Genomic DNA, 22,064 nt, shown 5'->3' with positions numbered 1-22,064 from the left:
CTTGCTACCCCAGTCTACTGCCCAGGAGTTAAAGTCGCCGGCTATCGCGACTGGATGATGCTGCTTCGCGTCCTCTGTCAGTCGATCCAGAAAGTTAGTGAAGTCAACAATAGAGAGGCTAGGTGGTGCGTAGCAGCTATAGAAGTGAACGCCATCTACTGATACTGCTACAAAGCCGGCATTGCAATTATTAACTACGCTCTGGAATGGGAGCTTGCCACAGGACCAAATGACGGCCCTAGTGGTCGTGTCCGTTTCCCATAATTTGCCTTTAAGGCATTTATATAGCTCAGCTATTAGTACAAGGTCAGGCCCTAGTTCACGCACTGTCTGCAGAAGCAAGTCATGTGCAGCCTCACAATGATTGAGGTTGAGCTGCAGTATCTTCATGTTCTTTTTGTTTATTAACCTCTGAAGCGCCTCTTGGAATACCGGGCATTTGTGGTTGCCGGCGTAGTGGGCAGAGTTCTCTGCGCTTTGGTTTTCAGCGCATAATGCACATTTGGCTGGATTCTTACAACCAGCGATCTTGTGCCCCTCTTGTCCGCACCTGATGCAAAGCTTAGATCGGTCTACGCTACTTTTGCACTGAAATCCATGATGCCCGAAGTGCCAGCACTTGAAGCATTGGGTTGAATCTTCTCGTGGCTCTAATTCGGCAGTTTACCCAGCCGATACGGATTTTACCGCTTCCTTCCAATATCTTCCGCGCTGCAGCTGCTGGTAGAGTCACTACGGCAGTCTGGGTACCTCTGTAGGCCTTTCGGATCTTAATTGCCTCTAGCGATACCTCGCAGGATTCTCCGGTTGCCATCTGCAAGGCGGCTTGAATGTCTTCCCTGGTTGTAGTGTCATCAAGGTCTCGGATTTCGACGTCTTCCTGTGGACCTTTGCAGATCACTTTGGCCTCTTCTTGTAGGATGCCCTCGATGGTTTTCTGTAAAGCTTGGCCTTTATCGGAGCTCTTCCTAGAGAGCGTAATCAGCATGTTTCCGGCCCTAGTTTTATGGATCTTATCCACCGTAGTACGGACCTGCTCGTCAGGGACATCATTTTTATTTTACGCAAAATCTCAGCGTACTTCGCCGGCTCAGCTGGGCGGATGATCAGTGCGTCTGGCCTGATCCACTTTCGCGATTTCTTCCGTTTAGGTTCAGGACGGGGCTCCTCGGGAAATTGCTTTGGGAGCTGTTCTTTCCTTTGCCTTCTTTGTTCTTTCTTGGACTGGACTTTCTGCCAAGCAATCGCTTTTGTCCGTTCGTCCCTTTGCATTGTCGCTCTTTGTGGAGGGCTTTGTCTCAGGTCCTTCTTCTTGGTGACTTGGCTGCACGTTGGGTCTGGAGAGGATCGATCTTTCCTTTTTCCAGTCTTCGTGACAGTTTCTCGTTTGTCTTCGATGACCGATTCACCGTCACCTTCGGCTCCGGTATCCATTGCTTCGTCAGTCACAACTACAACTTCGTTGGTTTGCCCCGGTGTAGCACGGGGAGTGCGTCGCGATGCTAATCGCCATTCTTCATCCAGTTTTTTGAACCTTCGAAGGGCGTTAGTTACACTAGTCGCCTTGGTCTTGATCTCCTTGTGGATATTGACTTTTGACTGAACGAGATTATTTAACTCATTAGTCAGCTCCTCCAGGCGTTCCAGCGCTTGCGCTCTCCTCATTTCAGTGCCCGCTTCAATCGCTGCTTGTTGGGCATGAAGCCCGTTTTCATTCTTGTTTGTTTCCTGTGAATTACTCATACTTTTTGATTTACCAGCGCATCGTACGGAGTGGAGCGGGTTGTCATAACTAGGAACGGGTGTACCCTCGGAGATAGTACTCCTACCCCAGTTCCCTGAGGCCTAGCCGACACTTAGCCAGTCCCGGAATACACGGACGGACCAGACTCGCTCGGAGCGGTGAAGATTCCGACCTCTAACACTCACTGCGTACTTCCTGATCAAGGCCCGAAGTGGCTGGCTCCTGATCCACTGCTGCAACTTACACCTCGGCAGAGCAAGCTCACATCAGCCGTGGCCTGCATCGTCGGAAACTACGATACAGGTTCCGGTCACTCCCAGTGGGTCACAGCAGAGAACGATCGTCTTGTTAGGTCAGTTAGTGCGACCAACCCATTAAAGGGGAGTTTTGTCCACGGGAGCGTATTTTGTTTGGTTATTTTGCTTGGCTCCTACCCGCTGTACCTCATCAACTAAGAGATTAAGTGTCATCCAAGGACAGCGAGCGTTCTCCCATCCGCTCGGGGAGACGCGCCCGGTAGCAGTATCTCTTCTGCCCCGAGTGTGTGTGTGTGTGTGTGTGTGTGTGTGTGTGTGTGTGTGTGTGTGTGTGTGTGTGTGTGTGTGTGTGTGTGTGTGTGTGTGTGTGTGTGTGTGTGTGTGTGTGTGTGTGTGTGTGTGTGTGTGTGTGTGTGTGTGTGTGTGTGTGTGTGTGTGTGTGTGTGTGTGTGTGTGTGTGTGTGTGTGTGTGTGTGTGTGTGTGTGTGTGTGTGTGTGTGTGTGTGTGTGTGTATGTGTGTGTGTGTGTGTGTGTGTGTGTGTGTGTGTGTGTGTGTGTGTGTGTGTGTGTGTGTGTGTGTGTGTGTGTGTGTGTGTGTGTGTGTGTGTGTGTGTGTGTGTGTGTGTGTGTGTGTGTGTGTGTGTGTGTGTGTGTGTGTGTGTGTGTGTGTGTGTGTGTGTGTGTGTGTGTGTGTGTGTGTGTGTGTGTGTGTGTGTGTGTGTGTGTGTGTGTGTGTGTGTGTGTGTGTGTGTGTGTGTGTGTGTGTGTGTGTGTGTGTGTGTGTGTGTGTGTGTGTGTGTGTGTGTGTGTGTGTGTGTGTGTGTGTGTGTGTGTGTGTGTGTGTGTGTGTGTGTGTGTGTGTGTGTGTGTGTGTGTGTGTGTGTGTGTGTGTGTGTGTGTGTGTGTGTGTGTGTGTGTGTGTGTGTGTGTGTGTGTGTGTGTGTGTGTGTGTGTGTGTGTGTGTGTGTGTGTGTGTGTGTGTGTGTGTGTGTGTGTGTGTGTGTGTGTGTGTGTGTGTGTGTGTGTGTGTGTGTGTGTGTGTGTGTGTGTGTGTGTGTGTGTGTGTGTGTGTGTGTGTGTGTGTGTGTGTGTGTGTGTGTGTGTGTGTGTGTGTGTGTGTGTGTGTGTGTGTGTGTGTGTGTGTGTGTGTGTGTGTGTGTGTGTGTGTGTGTGTGTGTGTGTGTGTGTGTGTGTGTGTGTGTGTGTGTGTGTGTGTGTGTGTGTGTGTGTGTGTGTGTGTGTGTGTGTGTGTGTGTGTGTGTGTGTGTGTGTGTGTGTGTGTGTGTGTGTGTGTGTGTGTGTGTGTGTGTGTGTGTGTGTGTGTGTGTGTGTGTGTGTGTGTGTGTGTGTGTGTGTGTGTGTGTGTGTGTGTGTGTGTGTGTGTGTGTGTGTGTGTGTGTGTGTGTGTGTGTGTGTGTGTGTGTGTGTGTGTGTGTGTGTGTGTGTGTGTGTGTGTGTGTGTGTGTGTGTGTGTGTGTGTGTGTGTGTGTGTGTGTGTGTGTGTGTGTGTGTGTGTGTGTGTGTGTGTGTGTGTGTGTGTGTGTGTGTGTGTGTGTGTGTGTGTGTGTGTGTGTGTGTGTGTGTGTGTGTGTGTGTGTGTGTGTGTGTGTGTGTGTGTGTGTGTGTGTGTGTGTGTGTGTGTGTGTGTGTGTGTGTGTGTGTGTGTGTGTGTGTGTGTGTGTGTGTGTGTGTGTGTGTGTGTGTGTGTGTGTGTGTGTGTGTGTGTGTGTGTGTGTGTGTGTGATACCGTATGTAAACCTCTCATAACTTTTTTACGGCTCGACTGATTTCATCGCGGTTGGTGCCATTCGATAGAGCTTGACCAAACTTAGATTTTAAATACAATTTGGACCGATTCAAACCGGTAGATTTTGAGAAATCTCAAAGAAACTACAAAATAGTTATTTTTGATTCATATGCTCAAAGGTAGGGATTTTGATGGCTTGAAGTGACGTCACAAGTTTGAGGCTATGGGCGCATTATTATCAAGACCGAGTTATTTATCCGGACGAGGTCTTGATAAGAATGTATCCATAGCTTCAAACGTGTGCCTTCACTTCAAGTTTGTCAGGGTCCCTACCTCTGAGCATAAAGTATCGAACATAATTTTTTGTCATATCAATTGCGGAAGTTGGATTTGAGAGACCAGTCAAGAATGTTCAATTACTGTTTATTTTATTTACGAGATTGAATAGCGATAGATTGAACGCACGTACATGTTGAGGTTGTTTACAAGATTGAACTGTCGCTAAGATTCTTTTTGCGATTTTTACTCCACCCAGCGGACGTTTGTCAAATTTAAAAATATTTCGACTCATCTATAGCGTATTTTAGCGTAGTCGTGCAGGAATGTAGAGACAAATAGAGAGAGAGAAGTTACTTTTCGATACTAGTGCGAGGTAAATTAACTAAACTATAGATTGCCAGAAATAGTATTCTTTGCGCCCTCTGTGTGCTGTTCGTAAATCCAACTTTCGCGGTTGATATGTCAAAAATTATATTTTTGTGCTCGAAGAGCTCAAAAACGTAGTAAGTGCAATTTTGAGCGCTAAAGTATGAAATTAGCGGAAAGTTGCAGGGATGGCCTTTAGGGTCAATCGTTTTTCTAATTTTTTTTTGGGGTTTTTTTGAGATTTCTCAAAATCTACTAGTCCGAATCGACCCAAATTGTATTCAAAATCTAAGTTCGGTCAAGCCCTTTTGAATGGCGTCAACCGCGATGAAATCGGTCAAGCCGTTCAAAAGTTATGAGAGGTTTACATACAAAGACACTCACACACACAGACACCATCACGGGAATAGTCAGGAAAGCTTCCCAGGATCTCAAAATGTCGAGATCTGATGAAAACTCTATTTTCGAAGAACGGGGTAAAAACAATAATTTCTCGATTTTCGAAAATTTTTAATTTTCTTTGCGGGAAGTTCAAAAAATTAGGAAAACGGTTGACCCTGAAGGCCATCTCTGCAACTTCTCACTAATTCCATACCTAAGCGCTTAAAATTGCACTTATGACGCTTTTGAGATCTCCGAATTAAAAAATATAATTTATGTGTTATTATGAGCTCTCCGAGCCTAAAGAGTTAACTGTTCTATGCTTTTGAGCTCTTCGAGCTCAAACGCCTGATAGATGTTTAATAAGGTGACCCCTCATAATTTCTCAGTCTTTAATATCTTGGTAAATATATCTCGGCAATCATATCTCAGACAATAATATCTCATGTGTTTTGGCTTATTTTTTAGCATAAACACACCCAAAAACCATGTTAAAAGGGCGCAACACGATTACGGGGGTTTGTAATGGCCTATTTTCGAGCATAAAATCGGCACAAAAATTCAAAATTGCACCGAGACATTTATATTTGAGATGTTATTGTTGAGATATTATTGTCTCGAGATGTTATTTCTGAGATCTAAAGAGGGGTAGCCGTTTAATAAAACACCATTCTTTAAATTTTCAGCCTACAATTACTTTTGACTGAATAAACCGATTTTCACGCGGTTGGTAGCATTCGACGTAGTTTTTTTAATCCTATGATTTATTTTTGAACTTAAATTAATCAGACCGAAAATAGTAGAAAAATTTGAAAAATTCACTTTTCAACAACGATAACTCACGAACGAATCAACCAATTTAGACCGAATCGGCGGTGATCGATGCGGATTTTTATATTCTATAACAAAACTTAGAACATGCATGTCATCAGTTATAAAATTTCCAAGTGATTCGAAAAATTCACTTTTTTCGTTTTTTTTTTCGACAATGATCTCATGAACGAATCAACCGATTTTGACCAGCCTTGCGGCGATCGACATGGTTTCTCGATATAAAGAGCTGATTAGTTTTTGGAATTGATCGGTAACGCTTTAAAAGTTATTCTAAGAAACCTCATTGAAAAATTTTTTTTCGTTGTTTTTTTGAGATTTCTCGAAATCTACTCGTTCGAATCGATAGAAATGGTATTTAACATCTAAGTTTGGTCAAGCCCTTTCGAATGGTGCCAACCGCGATCAAATCGGTCAAGCCGTTCAAAAGTTATGGGAGGTTTATATACATCCACACACACACACACACACGCGCGCGCGCGCACACGCACACACAGACATAGTGACAACATCAGAAAATAAGGTGTTGTAAGGACACAAACATACAAGTTAGATTTACTAAACTTTGAAAATCACACGTAAAAAAAATATAGTGTATATCTACTTAAGTCTATTCTGTGGCAAATTATACTCCATGTATACTTGTCCTTACCGCATTTTTTTTTTGTGCAATAATCTTTTTGTGCTTATAAAACTGTGTAGAACACCGCCAAGTTTGTCCAAATCGGTTGATTCTTTCGTTTGATATTAAGTTGTTAAAAAATAAAAAAAAAACGTGATTTATAAAAAATTGATTTACTGAATACAAATTAAACTTTTGAGCTCAAAAGTGCATAACAGTTCTATCTTGAAGCTTGAAGAGCTCAAAGTAGATGTAAAACCATGATTTTACCTCTAAGAGCTCAACAACGTCGTAGTAGATGAAATTTAGAGCGATTTGCATTTGAAATTAGCGGGAAGTTGCAAGGTTGGCCTGTAGGGTCAACCGTTTTACTAATTTTTTTTTATCATCTCTTAGAGTTGGGACCTAACTTCCTAAACAACTAGTTCGTAGATGCGCTTAATATACTTAAATATAATGTCAAGTTAAAAACATTCTTTTAGCTTTATTCAATAATCTTCAGCTTTAAAAATTAAATTCTCATATATGTATAATAAATTATCTTTAATGAAGCGTAACTATTAAAATAATCATTTTTCATTTATAATTTTCAATTTGTTGATTTAAATACTTAACATTCCAGTTTTATCTCTACATTTAATTCATACATGTTTTTCTTATTGTTATAAAAAAAAGTATTTCCATTCTCTCATTATTTGATTGAACTTACAAATTTTTGTCGGGTATATTTGAAATAGATTTAACGATCACTTTTTGCCTATCTTACACGCATACGTCGACATATAAATATCAACGATCAACTTGGTCATCGTCGTGACGATATCAGGGAGAGAAGAAGAGCAAGAAAAACAGAGGTTCTTTAGAGTAAGAGTAGGAGAAACTAAAAGAACAGTGACAAGTGAATAAATATTGTGTAACGTGTAACTCTTGTGAACACGAATAATAGATTACAATTTGTCCACTTATTTATCCGAATAAAATAAATTTCATAGTGAAAGTTACTGCGTTTTTCTGAAATTTTGTTTGCAAGTATACCATAATTCTGCACTGCGATTTTTTTTTCTTATAAAAGAGGTGAGAAAAATATTCGAAATACTCGACAAACTTATATGTTTGACCTGAATAACTAATTTTTGCGTTTTATTTTCATTTATAATTTTATTATGAGATATGTATTATTGCAATTATATCATTCTTCGAAAAGAAATATCTCTTATATTTCTTTTTTTTACTCATTACAGGTCATTTAAGATTTAGAATAAAATTTTTATTCGTTTATTCTACGGCAAAATTAAAAATTATAGATAATTTCATAATTATGTCTGTGTCGAAACATTCTTAAAAATATTATGTTTTTCATATTTTTTGTTATTGACATTTGCACGTGTTTGATTACGCAATCATTGCCAGCTGTACTGTGTCCGTCATTTTATTTTTAATAATATCCACTATATATTTAATCTGCCTTCACCTCTATATGCATCGATCATGCCAATAAGATTAACAGCAAGCTTGAATCATAAATAATAGACAATGTAATTGTAAAATAATCGTCTATTTCGTCAAAAATTTTATGTTATATTTGACTTTTTTTTTCCAAACATTTTAACCATATATTTCTCAAATTTTTTTAAAACAAGGATAAAAAATCTTTCATTCAATAGAAAATTCTAATTTCTTGCTCAGTACTCGAATATAGTGATCATTCAACTTAATGTATATTAATTAAAACGCAAATTCAAAAGTAAATCAATTACAATGAATTAACACACTACCAAAATGATAAAAAAATAAATGATAACTTCAAAATGATGTAAGCCGTTAATAACAATTTTTTACAACTTGTAAAAAATAAAATAAAAAACAAAAGATTGATAAATCTGAAAAAGTACCTACTCGATTTTTAAGGCTCATAATTTTTAAAAACAAAATACATTTCCTTGTCCATATTGGGACATATAAAATAGAAGAATTCATTACTGTTTACAACCAGAAGAAAATACACCAAAAATTTTGAATGAAAAACCTTTTACAGTTAAATTTCGCTATAAGTCCGCTTCTTATGGGTTCGTCGACTCATATTTTCACGAAAAGCCTTCCCCCTCCAATCATCATCCATACACTTATACACTTGAAAAGTAGAGAAAGCTGAATTGACGGCAGTCGACCTCTGAGGATATAGGAATTCTTAGAATCATATTCCCCTACATCCCTGTAAGCGGATTCATAACAAGATTCGACTCTACTCAGTAGGGTATCTTTGAAAATTCCTGCTATTTTAGAGTTCAAGTTTGCTTATTACTAGTATTTCTCCTCGAGCTCAGAGATTCATTTGTCAATATTTTTTAAATGTAAGCTTCTTGAGGTACTAAACGGATGCAATATTTAAAAATTTTCTCGACTTTTCGAGCTCGAAACTTTAGTGATTATTTGACAAAATACACACTTAGACGTTTTTCGTTCACTATATTTTCTTTCTAAATTAGCTGATTTCAATCCAGTTTGCGACGTTCAATGCCTTCTCATTTAGCCCTTCTAAATCTCGCAAACCGTATTTCAGTCAGTCGATTTGCTGAGAAAATATTTAAGGGTTTACGCGTGTCGACATTTAATAAAATCTATCTTTTCGAAAATATAATTCGAAACGATAACTTCTTGACTTTCGAAAAATTTTTAATTTTTAAAAAGTGATTTTAATTCAAAATCTGCGACCAATGAACGAGAAATTCAATTTTATGGTTTTGAAATTACTATTACAGTAAAATACATATTCTAAAAGTTATTGCCGTTATATTATAAGTATCCATTGGACAAAAATAAGTTGAAAGCGTATAAACGTACATATTTCATTCTATGTACACCATATGTGCATATTTACACTACATACTCGACATTATATTTGCTGTGCCTTCTGACTATTACCACTTCAGTTGACAATAAGACTTGTTACTCCAAGTCTTTTCTTTATTTTGCTCTGTACTTTTTTTTAGTATTTTCTCTCATACGATGCTATTTCATTTTTTAGCTGTTTATCGTTCACAAAATTTTAGATTTACATTTGCATTAAACGTTCTACTTTAAAATTTATATAAATTTTAATTAGTTTTTTTAACTTCCCGCTAAGAAAATCGAAGATTTTCAAAAATCGGGAAGTTATTGTTTTCACCCCGTTTTGCAAAAATCGAGTTTTCATCAGATCTCGACGTTTGAAAGTCACATGAAGCTTCCCTGACTATCCCCGCGAGGTTGTCACTATGTCTGTGTGTGTGTGTGTGTGTGTGTGTGTGTGTGTGTGTGTGTGTTTTTTTTTTGTAGGGGGGGGAATCCTTTTTACGGATTCTAGGCATAGCTGTTTGGCCTGGATATGTGGCGACTCGACGCAGCGTCATACTAACTCGACACTAACGCCCCTACCCACTAAACCCTAAACCCCTTTTCCTTCTTTCCTCTAATCCCTCGTGTGTGTGTGTGTGTGTGTGTGTGTGTGTGTGTGTGTGTGTGTGTGTGTGTGTGTGTGTGTGTGTGTGTGTGGAATAACTTTTAAACGGCTTGATGGTTCAACTCCAAAAACTAATCAGCTTTTAACCTCAAAAAACCACGTCGATCGCCACCAGTCCGGTCAAAATCGGTTGATTCGTTCGAGAGATATCGTGAACGAAAGAAAACCGAAAAAAGTGTTTTTTCGGAATAACTCCGAAATTTCTAGCACGATCAATTCAAAATTTGAGATTCTTTGTAAAGCTTGAAAAACTGCGTCGAATGCTGCTAACCGCGTGAAAATTGGTTTATTCATTCAAAAGTTATTGCGGTTTAAAACTTCAAAAAATAGTGTCTTATCAAATCTCTATCAGACTTTTGAGCTCGAAGAGCTCAAAAGCATAGGAAAGCAATCTCTTTGAACTCGGAGAGCTCAAAATAACTCATAAATTGTATTTTTGAGCTCGAAGAGCTCAAAAACGTCATTGGTGCAATTTTAAGCGGCTAAGTATGGAATTAGCGGGAAGTTGCAGGGATGGCCTTCAGGGTCAACCGTCTTCCTAATTTTTTTTATCTGCAGGCTGTATTTATTTTTTTCAATAATTTTATTGTAAAGCTCTTTCGAATGAGTTAATACTTCTTAATATTTACTATTTTTAAGCTCTGAACGATGATATGTTACAAAATTATCATCGATCAAACCGAAAGAGACATTTATAACTTTACTGATTATTTATTTTAGTAAATATAATTATACAGAAAACTTGAGTAGGAATTTATAATCTGTGAAGTTTTCTCTATATGCTGTAGCCTTTAAATTTAAATGAAAAACATTTTTTGCGCTTTTACGAGTCTAAACATAATTAGTATACTAGATAGAGTTTTAGCTTTAAACAATAAAATATTTTCTACCTCATTGAGCTACATTTGGGCTAAATTTTTTTAATTAAGTATCATAATAATTAACAATATTTATATTTTATCTTAAATAACTTTAATGAATAACTACAGACAAGTTTCTAGTTAATTTCGATTAGTTTTTAGATAAACACAAAAATCTTTTTTCGAAGGTTGATCACTCGAAAATATCTGTACTCATGACAAATAAAAAAGAGCTTAGGGATCTAAATGTTTTTATTTTTTTTTATTTAAATAAAATATTTAAACAGTAACTAACAATAAAATGTATTTCCGTTTCAGTGGTATTGAATATGGAGATGAGGTGTACAGCATATGTCAATTGGAAGCTCGAAATTCTTGCAATGATTTGAAAAAAAACAAGAAGGTTGATGAAGGAAAAATAGATACTAAAATAATACAAAATAATAATGATTTATCGAAATCTATACAAAAAGTAACTTCGTCACCAATTTGTCAAATACCTAAAAGTGATTCACCTATGCCTATAATATCTCCTCACCGTGATATTGGAGCCTCAGTAATTACGAATAAGAAGAAAGATTCAAATACAGAATTCATATTCCAGGTAAATATAATTTTTCTTTTAATGCATTGAAAATATAACATTTTTTTACAAGAAATATATTTTGCTATTATATCGAAATTTGTATTACTCTATTATTAATACTATACTATATTGTACAATACGACACGTGTACTGAATGTTACAAAATAACACAATGGTCTTAGATTTCATATTTTAAAAACCTAGTCTTGACTAAGGTTTTTTATAAATTAAAATATAAAAACATATATAAAAAGACCATTTGGCAGCCGAAATGGAAGTAGATTTCATCATGAATAGAAAAAAAATATAATCGAGGATTGTATACAAAACTAGGGTTTTTGACTTCTATGCAATCGACAAAAATATATATCGATGGAAAAATTTTAAAACCAGTGCAATAGCAAATTTCATAATTGGCATAGCGGAATAGGACATAATTTTAAGATTACACATATGATATGGTACTCAAATTGAAGCTTATTTAAAAAGCTTTCAGATGAAATTTACAGAAATTCAATAAATTATCCCATTCCGAAGTTATTCGGGTAAAAAAGTGAAAAAATATGAATTTTGAAAATTTTTAAATCCTGACATTTCTAAAAAATTTTACTACTACACATATGATATAGTACTCAAATTGAAGCTTATTTAAAGAGCTTTCATATGAAATTTACAGAGATTCAACAAATTATCCCATTCCGAAGTTATTCGGGTTAATAAGTGAAAAAATATGAATGTTTATAATTTTGAAATCCTGACATTTCTAAAAAATTTTACGACTACACATATGATATGGTACTCAAATTGAAGCTTATTTAAAGAGCTTTCAGATGCATTTTACAGAATTTTAATAAGTTATCCCATTCAAAAGTTATTCAAGTAAGGAAGTGAAGAAGTATGAATTTTTATGATTTTCAAAATTTTGAAATCCTGGTATTTCTAAATCACTTGACCGATTAAGCTCATCTTCGAACTTGACTTTGGTATTTATCTGTAGAATAAGTATGTTGAGTTTGGTAGAGATCCGTTGTAAATTGGCGACGCTATCGTCGTGACAAGCCGCGTTATATATATATATATATATAAACTTTTGAACCATATGCATTTTCCGACTCAGCTCGATGAGTATAGTCGAAAAATAGCAAAATTTTTTAAAAGTTCCGTCATGAGGACCAATGCAATAGTTAGATTTCTATGAAATCTACTAAAAATGTTTTCTCAGGATACAGACGAAATTTATCTGCATCACTTAAGCTGATCTATGCACAGTCTATAGTTTATATTCTTACTATAATAATTTATTAATAAATTTTTAGAATAAACCTGTGATCGATTACAACTCTACTCGATCTTGTAACGATCCATCTCAATCAGTTACAAAAAAAATATTTGGTGATTCTTCCATTGGTACTACATCTGATCAAGATACTCTGTTATCAATTACAAACCGTTCATCACCACAAACAGCCACTGCAAGTATTTTCGCTCCACGAACGGAGGATATGAATAAAGGTTTCCTCACTTTCAGTGACGATCAACCAGGATTAACAAGTAAGTATTATGAAAAATTTTAAGTCCTATTCATCATCATTAATTTGTTTTTTATCAATTTAGTGCTTAAAGATGAACCGGAAGATTTAACTCATTTAGCACCAACGCCAGGAGATGTATGCGTTCCTCTTGAAGACACACCATTTCTCTCAGATATGCTAGACGAATTCATGTTAAGTAATGAAAATTATTGTACATTGTTAAGTCCAATGATACCAACAGAACTTCCCGATTCTAATTCTGGACTCATGGAAGATACAATTCAAAAAAATGATAATTTTGGAGAAACTCTTGATAGTGATCCGTTTTTCTATACGAATCCATGCTCAAATCTCGATTCATCTCAATCCACTACGATTAATCTTACGAATACCCCAACTAAAAGCCCCAAATTATTTAGTATAGATTTACTACATAATTCTGATACAAGTAACATTGCAACTGATTCTGGAATTTCAGAAGATGAATTACTCATGTTAAATATAGATGAAGTTATTGCTGATGATGAACTTGCATTGCGCGCTCCTTATATTCCTATGTCAGATCAAGATGAGGCTCTACAGATGCTTATCAGCGACAATATGGTTATGTGGGGACCGACACAACCTCCTGATAGATCTGATTGGTAAGCAAATATGTCTACTTAAAACATTCTTGAGTTTATTATACTTTACGGTTCTACATCAAAGCATTTATCATCAATATTTCTATAGGGACTCAAAAAGAGATAGTTCTGATTACTATAAAGAATCTAGCCTAGCAAAATTATTGAAAAACAATAAAAACTCAAATAAATACGATTCTATTTCTACGGTGAATTTAATTGAAGAACGTGATCAAAATCTTAAAATAGGTGAGTTCATTTTTTTATGTAAACAAAAAATGTTAATTCTTAATTTTATTATTAATTTCATTTCTTAGGAGTAAACAAGAGATCTAATAAACGTCTACATGAAACATCGTCATTGAACACCGTAGAAGTGAATAAGCGTATGAAATGTCAGATGATGGATAAAAATACATTAATCGCTGCCAAAAAATCATCAGAAACAGACTTATTTCATACAGTTGAATACACGATTAGTGTAGACGGTATGAATCAAAAAAATATCCGAATCAATTATAATAATTTTGCTGATACTAAAGCAAATAAAATGCGTTTGTTGCAACAACTTATAGAAGATCGTGAGCTGTCAACTACGGCCAAATCCTCTAATTTAAACAATGTGGTTAATCGTAAAGAACATTTGGACACGATCAATCTAGTGGGTGATGCTGATGGTGACGATGAAAATCTACAAGATCATCAATCCAATAGCGTTCTAATGAACCTCCTTATTTCTGGTTGCGATGTGAGTGCAGGCTATGTTTGTTTCGTTAAACCAAAATCTGCATCTAAAGTAATTACTAGTAAATGAATAGTAGATATGCAAGATTATTTTCTTCAATAAATTTAAAACCATAAAATATTGAATGAAAATCTTTTAAGTATTTATATGTAAGTAAAAAACAAAGAGATAGTATTTATTTATATTTGAATTGATGTACAATTTAAATGACTTATTGCGAATGATTAAAAAAAAAATGCGTCTTCCGTTGTTGGGAAATTTTACCTCAAAATTATAAATATCGCTTACCGTGTTATAATTAGGTTATTTATTTATTACCACAGATTTTTTTAAATGTGCGTAAATGAAATTTTATGTTCCAAATTAGAAAAAAAAAAAAAAATTTTTTTAATTTTTAATAAAGAATAATAAAAAAATTAAAAATATTTCATTAAAAAAATGAAAATCTGAAGTATTGGTAGTTAGTATCTTAGCATATTAATTAAACTAAAAATTCTACTAGACCATGACATGTATTTCATATCACCATAATTTCGATAAATGATTCATTCATGACAAAATCATAAATCATTCAAAAAATGCAACTTATACTGATTGTAATAATCGAGTGGTAAAAAAATATGAATTTATTATATAACTCATCCAAAAACGCATTTTTAAATTTACATCAAAATTCCAACGTTTTAATTTAGAATGAATAATTCAAAATTCAGAGAGAAAATTGAAAAAGTTCTGTTTTTTTTTTTTTTTTTTTTTTTATTAAAAATGAAGTCAAACAACTATTTGAGGAATTTTTTGAATAAACTATTTTGAAAACATCTCGTAAAAATTAATTCTATAACATGGTAAACCACGGTAAATATCGTATTTAGATTTCTTCAAATAAATCTAATGTATCAAGAGATGTTAAGAATTCTATATGAACAGAGCAGATTAATTTTACTAATTGATATGGATAAGCTCATTAAAGCTTGACTGTGTCTAACATTTTTTTTCGCCTTTTTTAAAAAACGAATCAAAACTAACATAAGTATTGATTTTATTTCATACGATCGAGGCTTATGATCTATTGTATCATAAGATTTATCACAAACTAATCTTATCTACCCAAAAAAAAATTTTTTACATTCATCTACTTGGATCTAAGTACATCTAACTCACCTTATTGTTGATGAATGTAGATAATCGGAAATTCAAGGAAGTAGATTAAAATTATAATTTACGTATCTGCTTAAATTTACAGATATCTTATAATTGGACACTGTTATGCATTAATGTGTTAAGTGCTATGGAAATCCTATGTACTTAACACACTATTGCATAACAGAGTCCAATTAAGTAAAGTTATCAATTTTTTTTATCTAATTATAAGATATTTGTAGATCTAAGCAAACATACGTATATTACAAGTCAATTTCCTTATTTAAAAATGACAAGCTAAACTTTTTGTTCGAAACAAATCTATTTATTGCAAAGTAACAACTAAGCGAATAGAAAGAAACTCAACAGTTTCTTCTCATATAGTAAAAAAAAAAAAAAAACATAATTTTAGATTAATAAAAAGTCAGAAAACCGAACTTCATAGATATAGACAAATTGATTCACTATTATATAATACAATTCATAATTATATTTTATTCAAATTATATAATAAAAAGCTCCTTATTTTCACAATTCGTAGATTTTCTTGTCTAAAATGTGACTTTCTCAGATAATTACTGTTGAAACTTTTTTTATGACGAGGATAAGCCCCATCACAAATAAGAATGAGTATGCTATTCAGATTGTTATGAACTTTATTAAAATAATGTTATCTATGATAAGCTAGACTTTTTTTTCCCAGCATTTCACTAACAATCAAGTTTGATTTATCTTCAAAATACTGACCACTTGCTTTCCAGTTAACCATATGAATAGAAAAGCTAACCCAAAGCTACGGCCGAATTAAGATATCAATTTAAGCGCAGTAGTTGTACTTATGAATGAGTTAACGTGAACTTACCGTCAACTTGAGTGCAACTATGTGAGCACTCTCTTTCTAATTCCGGCAGTAGTTTGACGCCAACTTACGCAGTAAGTTGAAATCATATTGTGTACAACAGTTACAAATTTAAAGTTTGACGCGAAGTTCACGTAAACTAAATAAAAATCACTGGACGACAACTAGTAGATAGTCAACTTTGGCTAACTGGGGATTCAAAGTCAATTGTTTATCTTGATACACCTCTAATCGACAATGTCCACGAATATTCCTAATACAGTAACTATGACCAATTAAAAACGAATATTGAATAGGGTATTAGAATTGGAATGAAAAGTTATTTAATTAATAAATAAAAAAAAATACGAAATTTTTTGAAAGCAACATCCATCAAAAGTAATGACCGATTTCCAAACAGATCAATTTTTGAAAGCATATCATTTTTATGTATTTAAAAGAATCCTTTAATAATCGTTAATTCAATTGAAAGTAGATTTGAAAGACTTTGATATTTAAAGATTCTAAAAATTAATGTGATTTTAACATTAACATTCTGATTTTGAAGCTTAAAGAGTTTGAAAGTCTTCTTTTGAATTTGTCTCCATCTGAAACTATACTGTGTTGTTACTGAGTTTCTGTTAATGGTTTTATTTAATTTTTAAAAATGATCACCAAAATCATTAACAGCTTTATTATGATCAGGATCAATAAGGAAGAAAAATAAAGTTGAACCAACCGGGATTGATAATATCAACTATAATTCATCTATGTTTTTTAAAAAAAAAAAGATTAAGTTAAAAATGTATATTAATATTAAACTTCCGAGCATTAATAATGTGAACTTCTCTTTATCAAATTTGAGTGGATCCAAATATATGGAGGCTATTTATGATTAAGTTCGTATGCAAACAAGTATATGTGTATAAGCATATGACATTCCACGCCCAATCGGACGATTTATTTAAAAAAAAGTTTTTTTTATTTTCTCATTTTTTGAACATTTTCCTGTACCCATCGAAAAATCCTAGTTCGAGAATATTAAGATTTTTTTAATAACCTATTCAAAAGGTATTAAATTTTCGAAAAAGTCTATTTTCACATTGTTACTCATAACATCTTTAATAGTGGTCCGTCTAACCGGAAATGTTTTTTCACAACCTTTGTCTTTATGTACGTTTTAGAAAAAAGTACAAAAAAATTATTCGAAGTTTACAATTGTGATTTTTGGATTTTGAACTTTAACTCATTTTTTCAAAGTGATTCCATACTTTGATATTTTTGAAAATTTTGCAACAAACCCTTCTATTTTTTTTTAACAAATTTTGAGTCCGGTCCCGTCGTGAGCTTCCAATACTTACTATTTTTTTCAATCATTGAAAATTTGAGAAAAACATGTTTTTTTATAATCATTATGAATACCAATTTTTTTTACTGTATATTTAATGTTTAGTTATTTTAAATTAATTTTTACACTTTCTCACTGTTAATAAGGGCTTAAAATAATTGATGATTTTCTCTGCTTAAATTTAAGCAGTTATTTATATAATTTAAGTGTTAACACAGTATTAACAAAATCTTATATTTTTTTTTTACGTATTTTCTAAAAAAATTTTTAAAATAATATTTTCAATCTCTTTTTTTATTAAAAAAATTTTTAACTTCCCGCTAAGAAAATTGAAAATTTTCAAAAATCGGGAAGTTATTGTTTTCACCCCGTTTTTCGAAAATCGAGTTTTCATCAGATCTCGACGTTTAGAGGTCCTAGGAAGCTTCCCTGACTATTCCCGCGATGGTGTGTGTGTGTGTGTGTGTGTGTGTGTGTGTGTGTGTGTGTGTGTGTGGAAACTTCTCATAACTTTTGAACGGCTTGACCGATTTGATCGCGGTTGGTGCCATTCGAAAGGGTTCGACTAAACTTAGATTTTGAATACAAGTTGGACCGATTCGGACCGAGAAATTTTGAGAAATTTTAAAAAAACTGCGAAAAAAATTTTTTTCAAATGTTGTTTTTTTTTAATAACTTTCAAACGGCTTGACCGATCAATTCAAAAAACTCGTAACAATCAGCTCGTAACATCAAAAAACCACGTCGATCGCCACCAAGCCGCCAAAATCGGTTAATTCGTTCGTGAGTTATCGTTGACGAAAGAAATCGAAAAAAAGTGTTTTTTTCGAATTACACCAAAATTTCCGGTCTGATCAATTTGTGTTTGAAAATATATCATAGAATTTGAAAAACTGCGTCGAATGCCGCCAACCACGTGAAAATCGGTACATTCATTCAAAAGTTATTCATACATATTCGTGACACGAAGTTACATTTTGGAGACATTAAAAGTAATAAACCTACGTTTTTAACGTTCAATGCGTTCAATTTGTATTTTAAACGTTAAAAACGCACAATTTGCGTCTCATAGTCCAACTCAGGCATAGCTTTTAAACGCGTCGTTCAATTTTTACAACCTGAAAAACGGTGTCAAACGCTACTAACATATTGAAGTCGAACGATGCGTTCAAATATTGTTGCTGTTCAAAAATTTCTAAAATAGAGTTTTGCTCCAATTTTTTTAATTATTATACATCAGATAGTACTTAACTACATCTGAAAAACTAGATGAAAAAATCTTAAATTTTATTAGTATTATCTGCCATAACACGGGTGGATGAATATATCATATATAGTGTTAGTATCACATAAATTGAATTCGTTATGATTTTAAATGTTATTTAGTAATTATAAATTTTTTTTTTCGTTTCTTCAAATATTGCTGAGTACTACGCGATATACAATAGTAGCCAGTAGTATTTCGTTTACATTGGACACATCGATAAGAATAAGATTACAGAGAAGGAACACTATATCTATACATTGAATATAGATTAGTAAGATTAGTTTAGTATTTTAACAATATTTTTTGTTTTTAAATTCAACTTTATATGTATACATAATTTATTATATAATAATTGCCACTTTTTTAATGTTTACATTTTTCCTACTGTTTTTATCATTTTTCCAAGTATATTCTCTAACATCTTTTTAATTTTTTTTTTTTGCCGAGCAGAAAATGTATGTGGACCTGCCTACACTGTTAGAAGAAAAACTGCGAATACCGTTATCCATCAACATAACTGAAGATCACTGAAATATCATGACGTCTAATGTAAACAAGCTTGCAATATTTCTTCTTAATGTATAAGATAACTGCATTTAAGCAATTGATTTACTGTCTTGAATTCAATTTTATTACTATCGTTTCTATAAATTATAATCTAAAATATACTTGTTTAAAATACTATTTTTATTAGGTTTTATGTCTTTCAAAATGATGAATATGTTAATAAACAACTTAATATAAACTTTTATATATGTTTGGATGTTAATCGAATCAATTATAAAGCTAATTAATAATAAAGAAAAATAAAATGAAGATCCCAGAATTAATTTTATATCCTAGTTGTATTAAAATGATAGTAATAATAACGATTTTTCTGGAAGGTAGTGGAGGAAAATGTAGTTTTCTTTTCACATATTTAATAACTTAAAATACAAAAATCGTCTATAAATAGATTCAACTAAAACTTTATTGATTAATGTGAACATTTTAAGTTGTACAATTCATATTAAAATTATTCATTTTATCAATATTTGCGAGTAAATCGTTGATTTTCTGAAAAACTATAAATAATCATATTTTTCAGAAAATAATTTTTTTTTTTAATTAAATAAACAATCGAAAATGGAAAATCATTTTTTGTTATGAATTTACAAAAACTTTAGTTTTTTGTAGAACAAAAAAAATAATGCTAATCATTGAGAAATTTATAGTCAAGTGGTTTTTTTTTAAAGCCTGTTTAAAAGTCCATTAGCAAAAAAAAAAATTTTCCAGCCGTGAGATATCTCCACAGCGGAAATGCCCAAACAAAGCTCTTGTTAAAAATTCTATGAAAATCAAATACAGACGTATCGACCCAAAATATCTCAGGAAATGCCCTAACACGGCTCCTGTTAGAAGCAGAGCTCAAAATTCGAATTTTAGAATTTAGAATTTCGTTTATTAATGCCAAGGCTCGTTAAGCCAAATGGCAATTTCAATACAGTAAATAAGATACTTTTTTTTTTCTTCATAAGTAGATAAATACAATCGTGAGTACATAGTACATAGAATGATAACCATTTGATTAACAATAGTAAAATATACCAATTTATCAGATAATCATTAATTTGAAGCTAGTAGTACAATTTATTTCAATGAGTTTAATCACTATCTCAGATTCATAAATCTGAGAATTGTGTTTTTGTTTATCAAGATTCAATAGATAATTATACACTTGATTTTTAAAATTTTGTAAACTAGAAGAAACAACAATTTCAGCAGATAATTCTTCCCAAAGTCTTATCACAGTCACCAGAAAGGATTTCTCTAAGTAAGTAGAAGTAAAGTGGGGTAGTTTGAAAGAAGTGTGTTTTTTTGCAGCCAATCTATCTGAGCGTCGAACATCAATCTCTTCAGTAAACAAGTCTCTTAAGTACTCGGGTTTCCCATTTTCCAGGAGTTTATACAGACAGCAAAGGGCATAATAAAATCGGGCATATTTAACTGTTAGCCAATCCAGCTTTTGAGGGTGAGGGCTGATGTGCTCATTTTTTTTTTTTGAGATTGAAGATGAATCTAATCGACGAATTCACTGCACGCTGTAGTCAGATAATTTTCAGATGTCGAGTCGATTAGAACAACTGAGCAGAATAAGCAAATGGAAATTTAGTATAGACCGGATAGCTCAAATGGTAGAGTAACCGGAAGGTTCTGGGTTCGAATCCCAGTCCGAGCTATCTAATAATTTTTTCTCGCATATTCTATAAACTCACATTAAGATTATCCTCTCCACATTCATTTCTCAATCCTTTCCTACCAATATCCTGTTACGTGAATGTGGAACGCTTCACGTAATAATTACCGTAACTCCTATTCTTTCCCGCTTCACAGCATTATTTATATTTATAAAGGGGAAGTAGAGGTAGGATAGTTTCAATCATCAAAAGTTTCCTCATGTCAGTAGTGTAGATGTTTTTTCCGGGCTTTGAGGCTATGATGAGCAAAGTTTATTTTTCTTGTTGTTTGCAAGATATGATTATGCCAAGATAAATTTTGACTTAAAATTTGACTTATATGAAGTCCCAAGCACTTTACTGAATGTACAGTGGGTTATTGTTCTTTCCGTGTATGCGAGTGAAAACAATCTTCCAATTAAATTTTAAGTCTAGATCTAAAAATACATTTCTATATAAAGCGCCCAGCAGAGCGGGCGAGTAACAGCTAGTATATATATATATATATATATATTAGACTGGGCCAAAAAAATTAACTATTTTTTTTTTTTTTTGTATATCGAAAATATTATTTGGGATGACAAAAAAAAAAATGTTGTGAGAATTTGAGCCCTTAATATTTATATTAAGAGGTCTATCATCGCAACTTTTAATTTTTTTTTCCGGAACGGGTTTTTGTCTCATAACTCCTAAACCATCGAGGTAAATGAAATAAACTTAGATGTTTTTTGAAGCAAATTTAATTGTCTACAAAAAAAGACTGATTGAAATTTTTCGTCAGATGAACCGTTTTCTTATAAACACGCCTTGAAAATTGATAAGATTTCAGAATTTTATTGTTTAACTTTGGAATTTTGTAATTCACTTAAAAATTAGTATCCGGAAAAATTCAATAGAGATTCTTGAAGGGAATTTAATTTCCTACAAAAATGTCTCTTAACATTTTTAGCTAAATTCACTCCTTTGAAAGTTATTCAAAGTTAAAGTTGATGTCAAAATAAAATTCTGGTTTTTTCGCTGTAAATTTAATTTTTTGAGCCCATTGAAAATTTTGATCTTTTATAGATAATAATTTTTATTTTATCAACAGAATTATGAAAAATTTGAAAAATCATAATATATTTTTATTTATTGGCATTGAAAAGCTATTTTCTGCAGAAAATTGCATTTTCACTGTGTTTT

The 22,064-nt window shown here is 33.3% G+C and overlaps 1 protein-coding gene across 4 annotated transcripts in view; it reads left to right on the top strand.

The window, feature by feature from the left end:
* LOC123275179 (hypoxia-inducible factor 1-alpha-like) overlaps nt 1-19,482 on the top strand; it is a 128,921-nt gene extending 109,439 nt beyond the window's left edge. For 2 of the 4 annotated variants that reach the window (XM_044743124.1, XM_044743127.1), the window contains 6 exons: nt 10,906-11,191; nt 12,490-12,724; nt 12,788-13,349; nt 13,438-13,577; nt 13,646-14,076; nt 19,117-19,482. In XM_044743124.1, the coding sequence (XP_044599059.1) occupies nt 10,906-11,191; nt 12,490-12,724; nt 12,788-13,349; nt 13,438-13,577; nt 13,646-14,076; nt 19,117-19,197 (1,735 nt within the window). In that variant the 3' untranslated portion in view covers nt 19,198-19,482. Of the gene's footprint in view, nt 1-10,905; nt 11,192-12,489; nt 12,725-12,787; nt 13,350-13,437; nt 13,578-13,645; nt 14,223-19,116 lie in introns of all 4 variants that reach the window. The other 2 variants (XM_044743125.1, XR_006511646.1) reach the window with 2 other exon arrangements.
* Nucleotides 19,483-22,064: the final 2,582 nt, after the last annotated feature.

The sequence above is a fragment of the Cotesia glomerata genome, linkage group LG1, assembly GCF_020080835.1.
Source record: "Cotesia glomerata isolate CgM1 linkage group LG1, MPM_Cglom_v2.3, whole genome shotgun sequence".
Lineage (NCBI taxonomy): Eukaryota > Metazoa > Arthropoda > Insecta > Hymenoptera > Braconidae > Cotesia > Cotesia glomerata.
The sequence above is the reverse complement of the archived record's forward strand: the minus strand, read 5'-3'. Positions and strand labels throughout refer to the sequence as shown.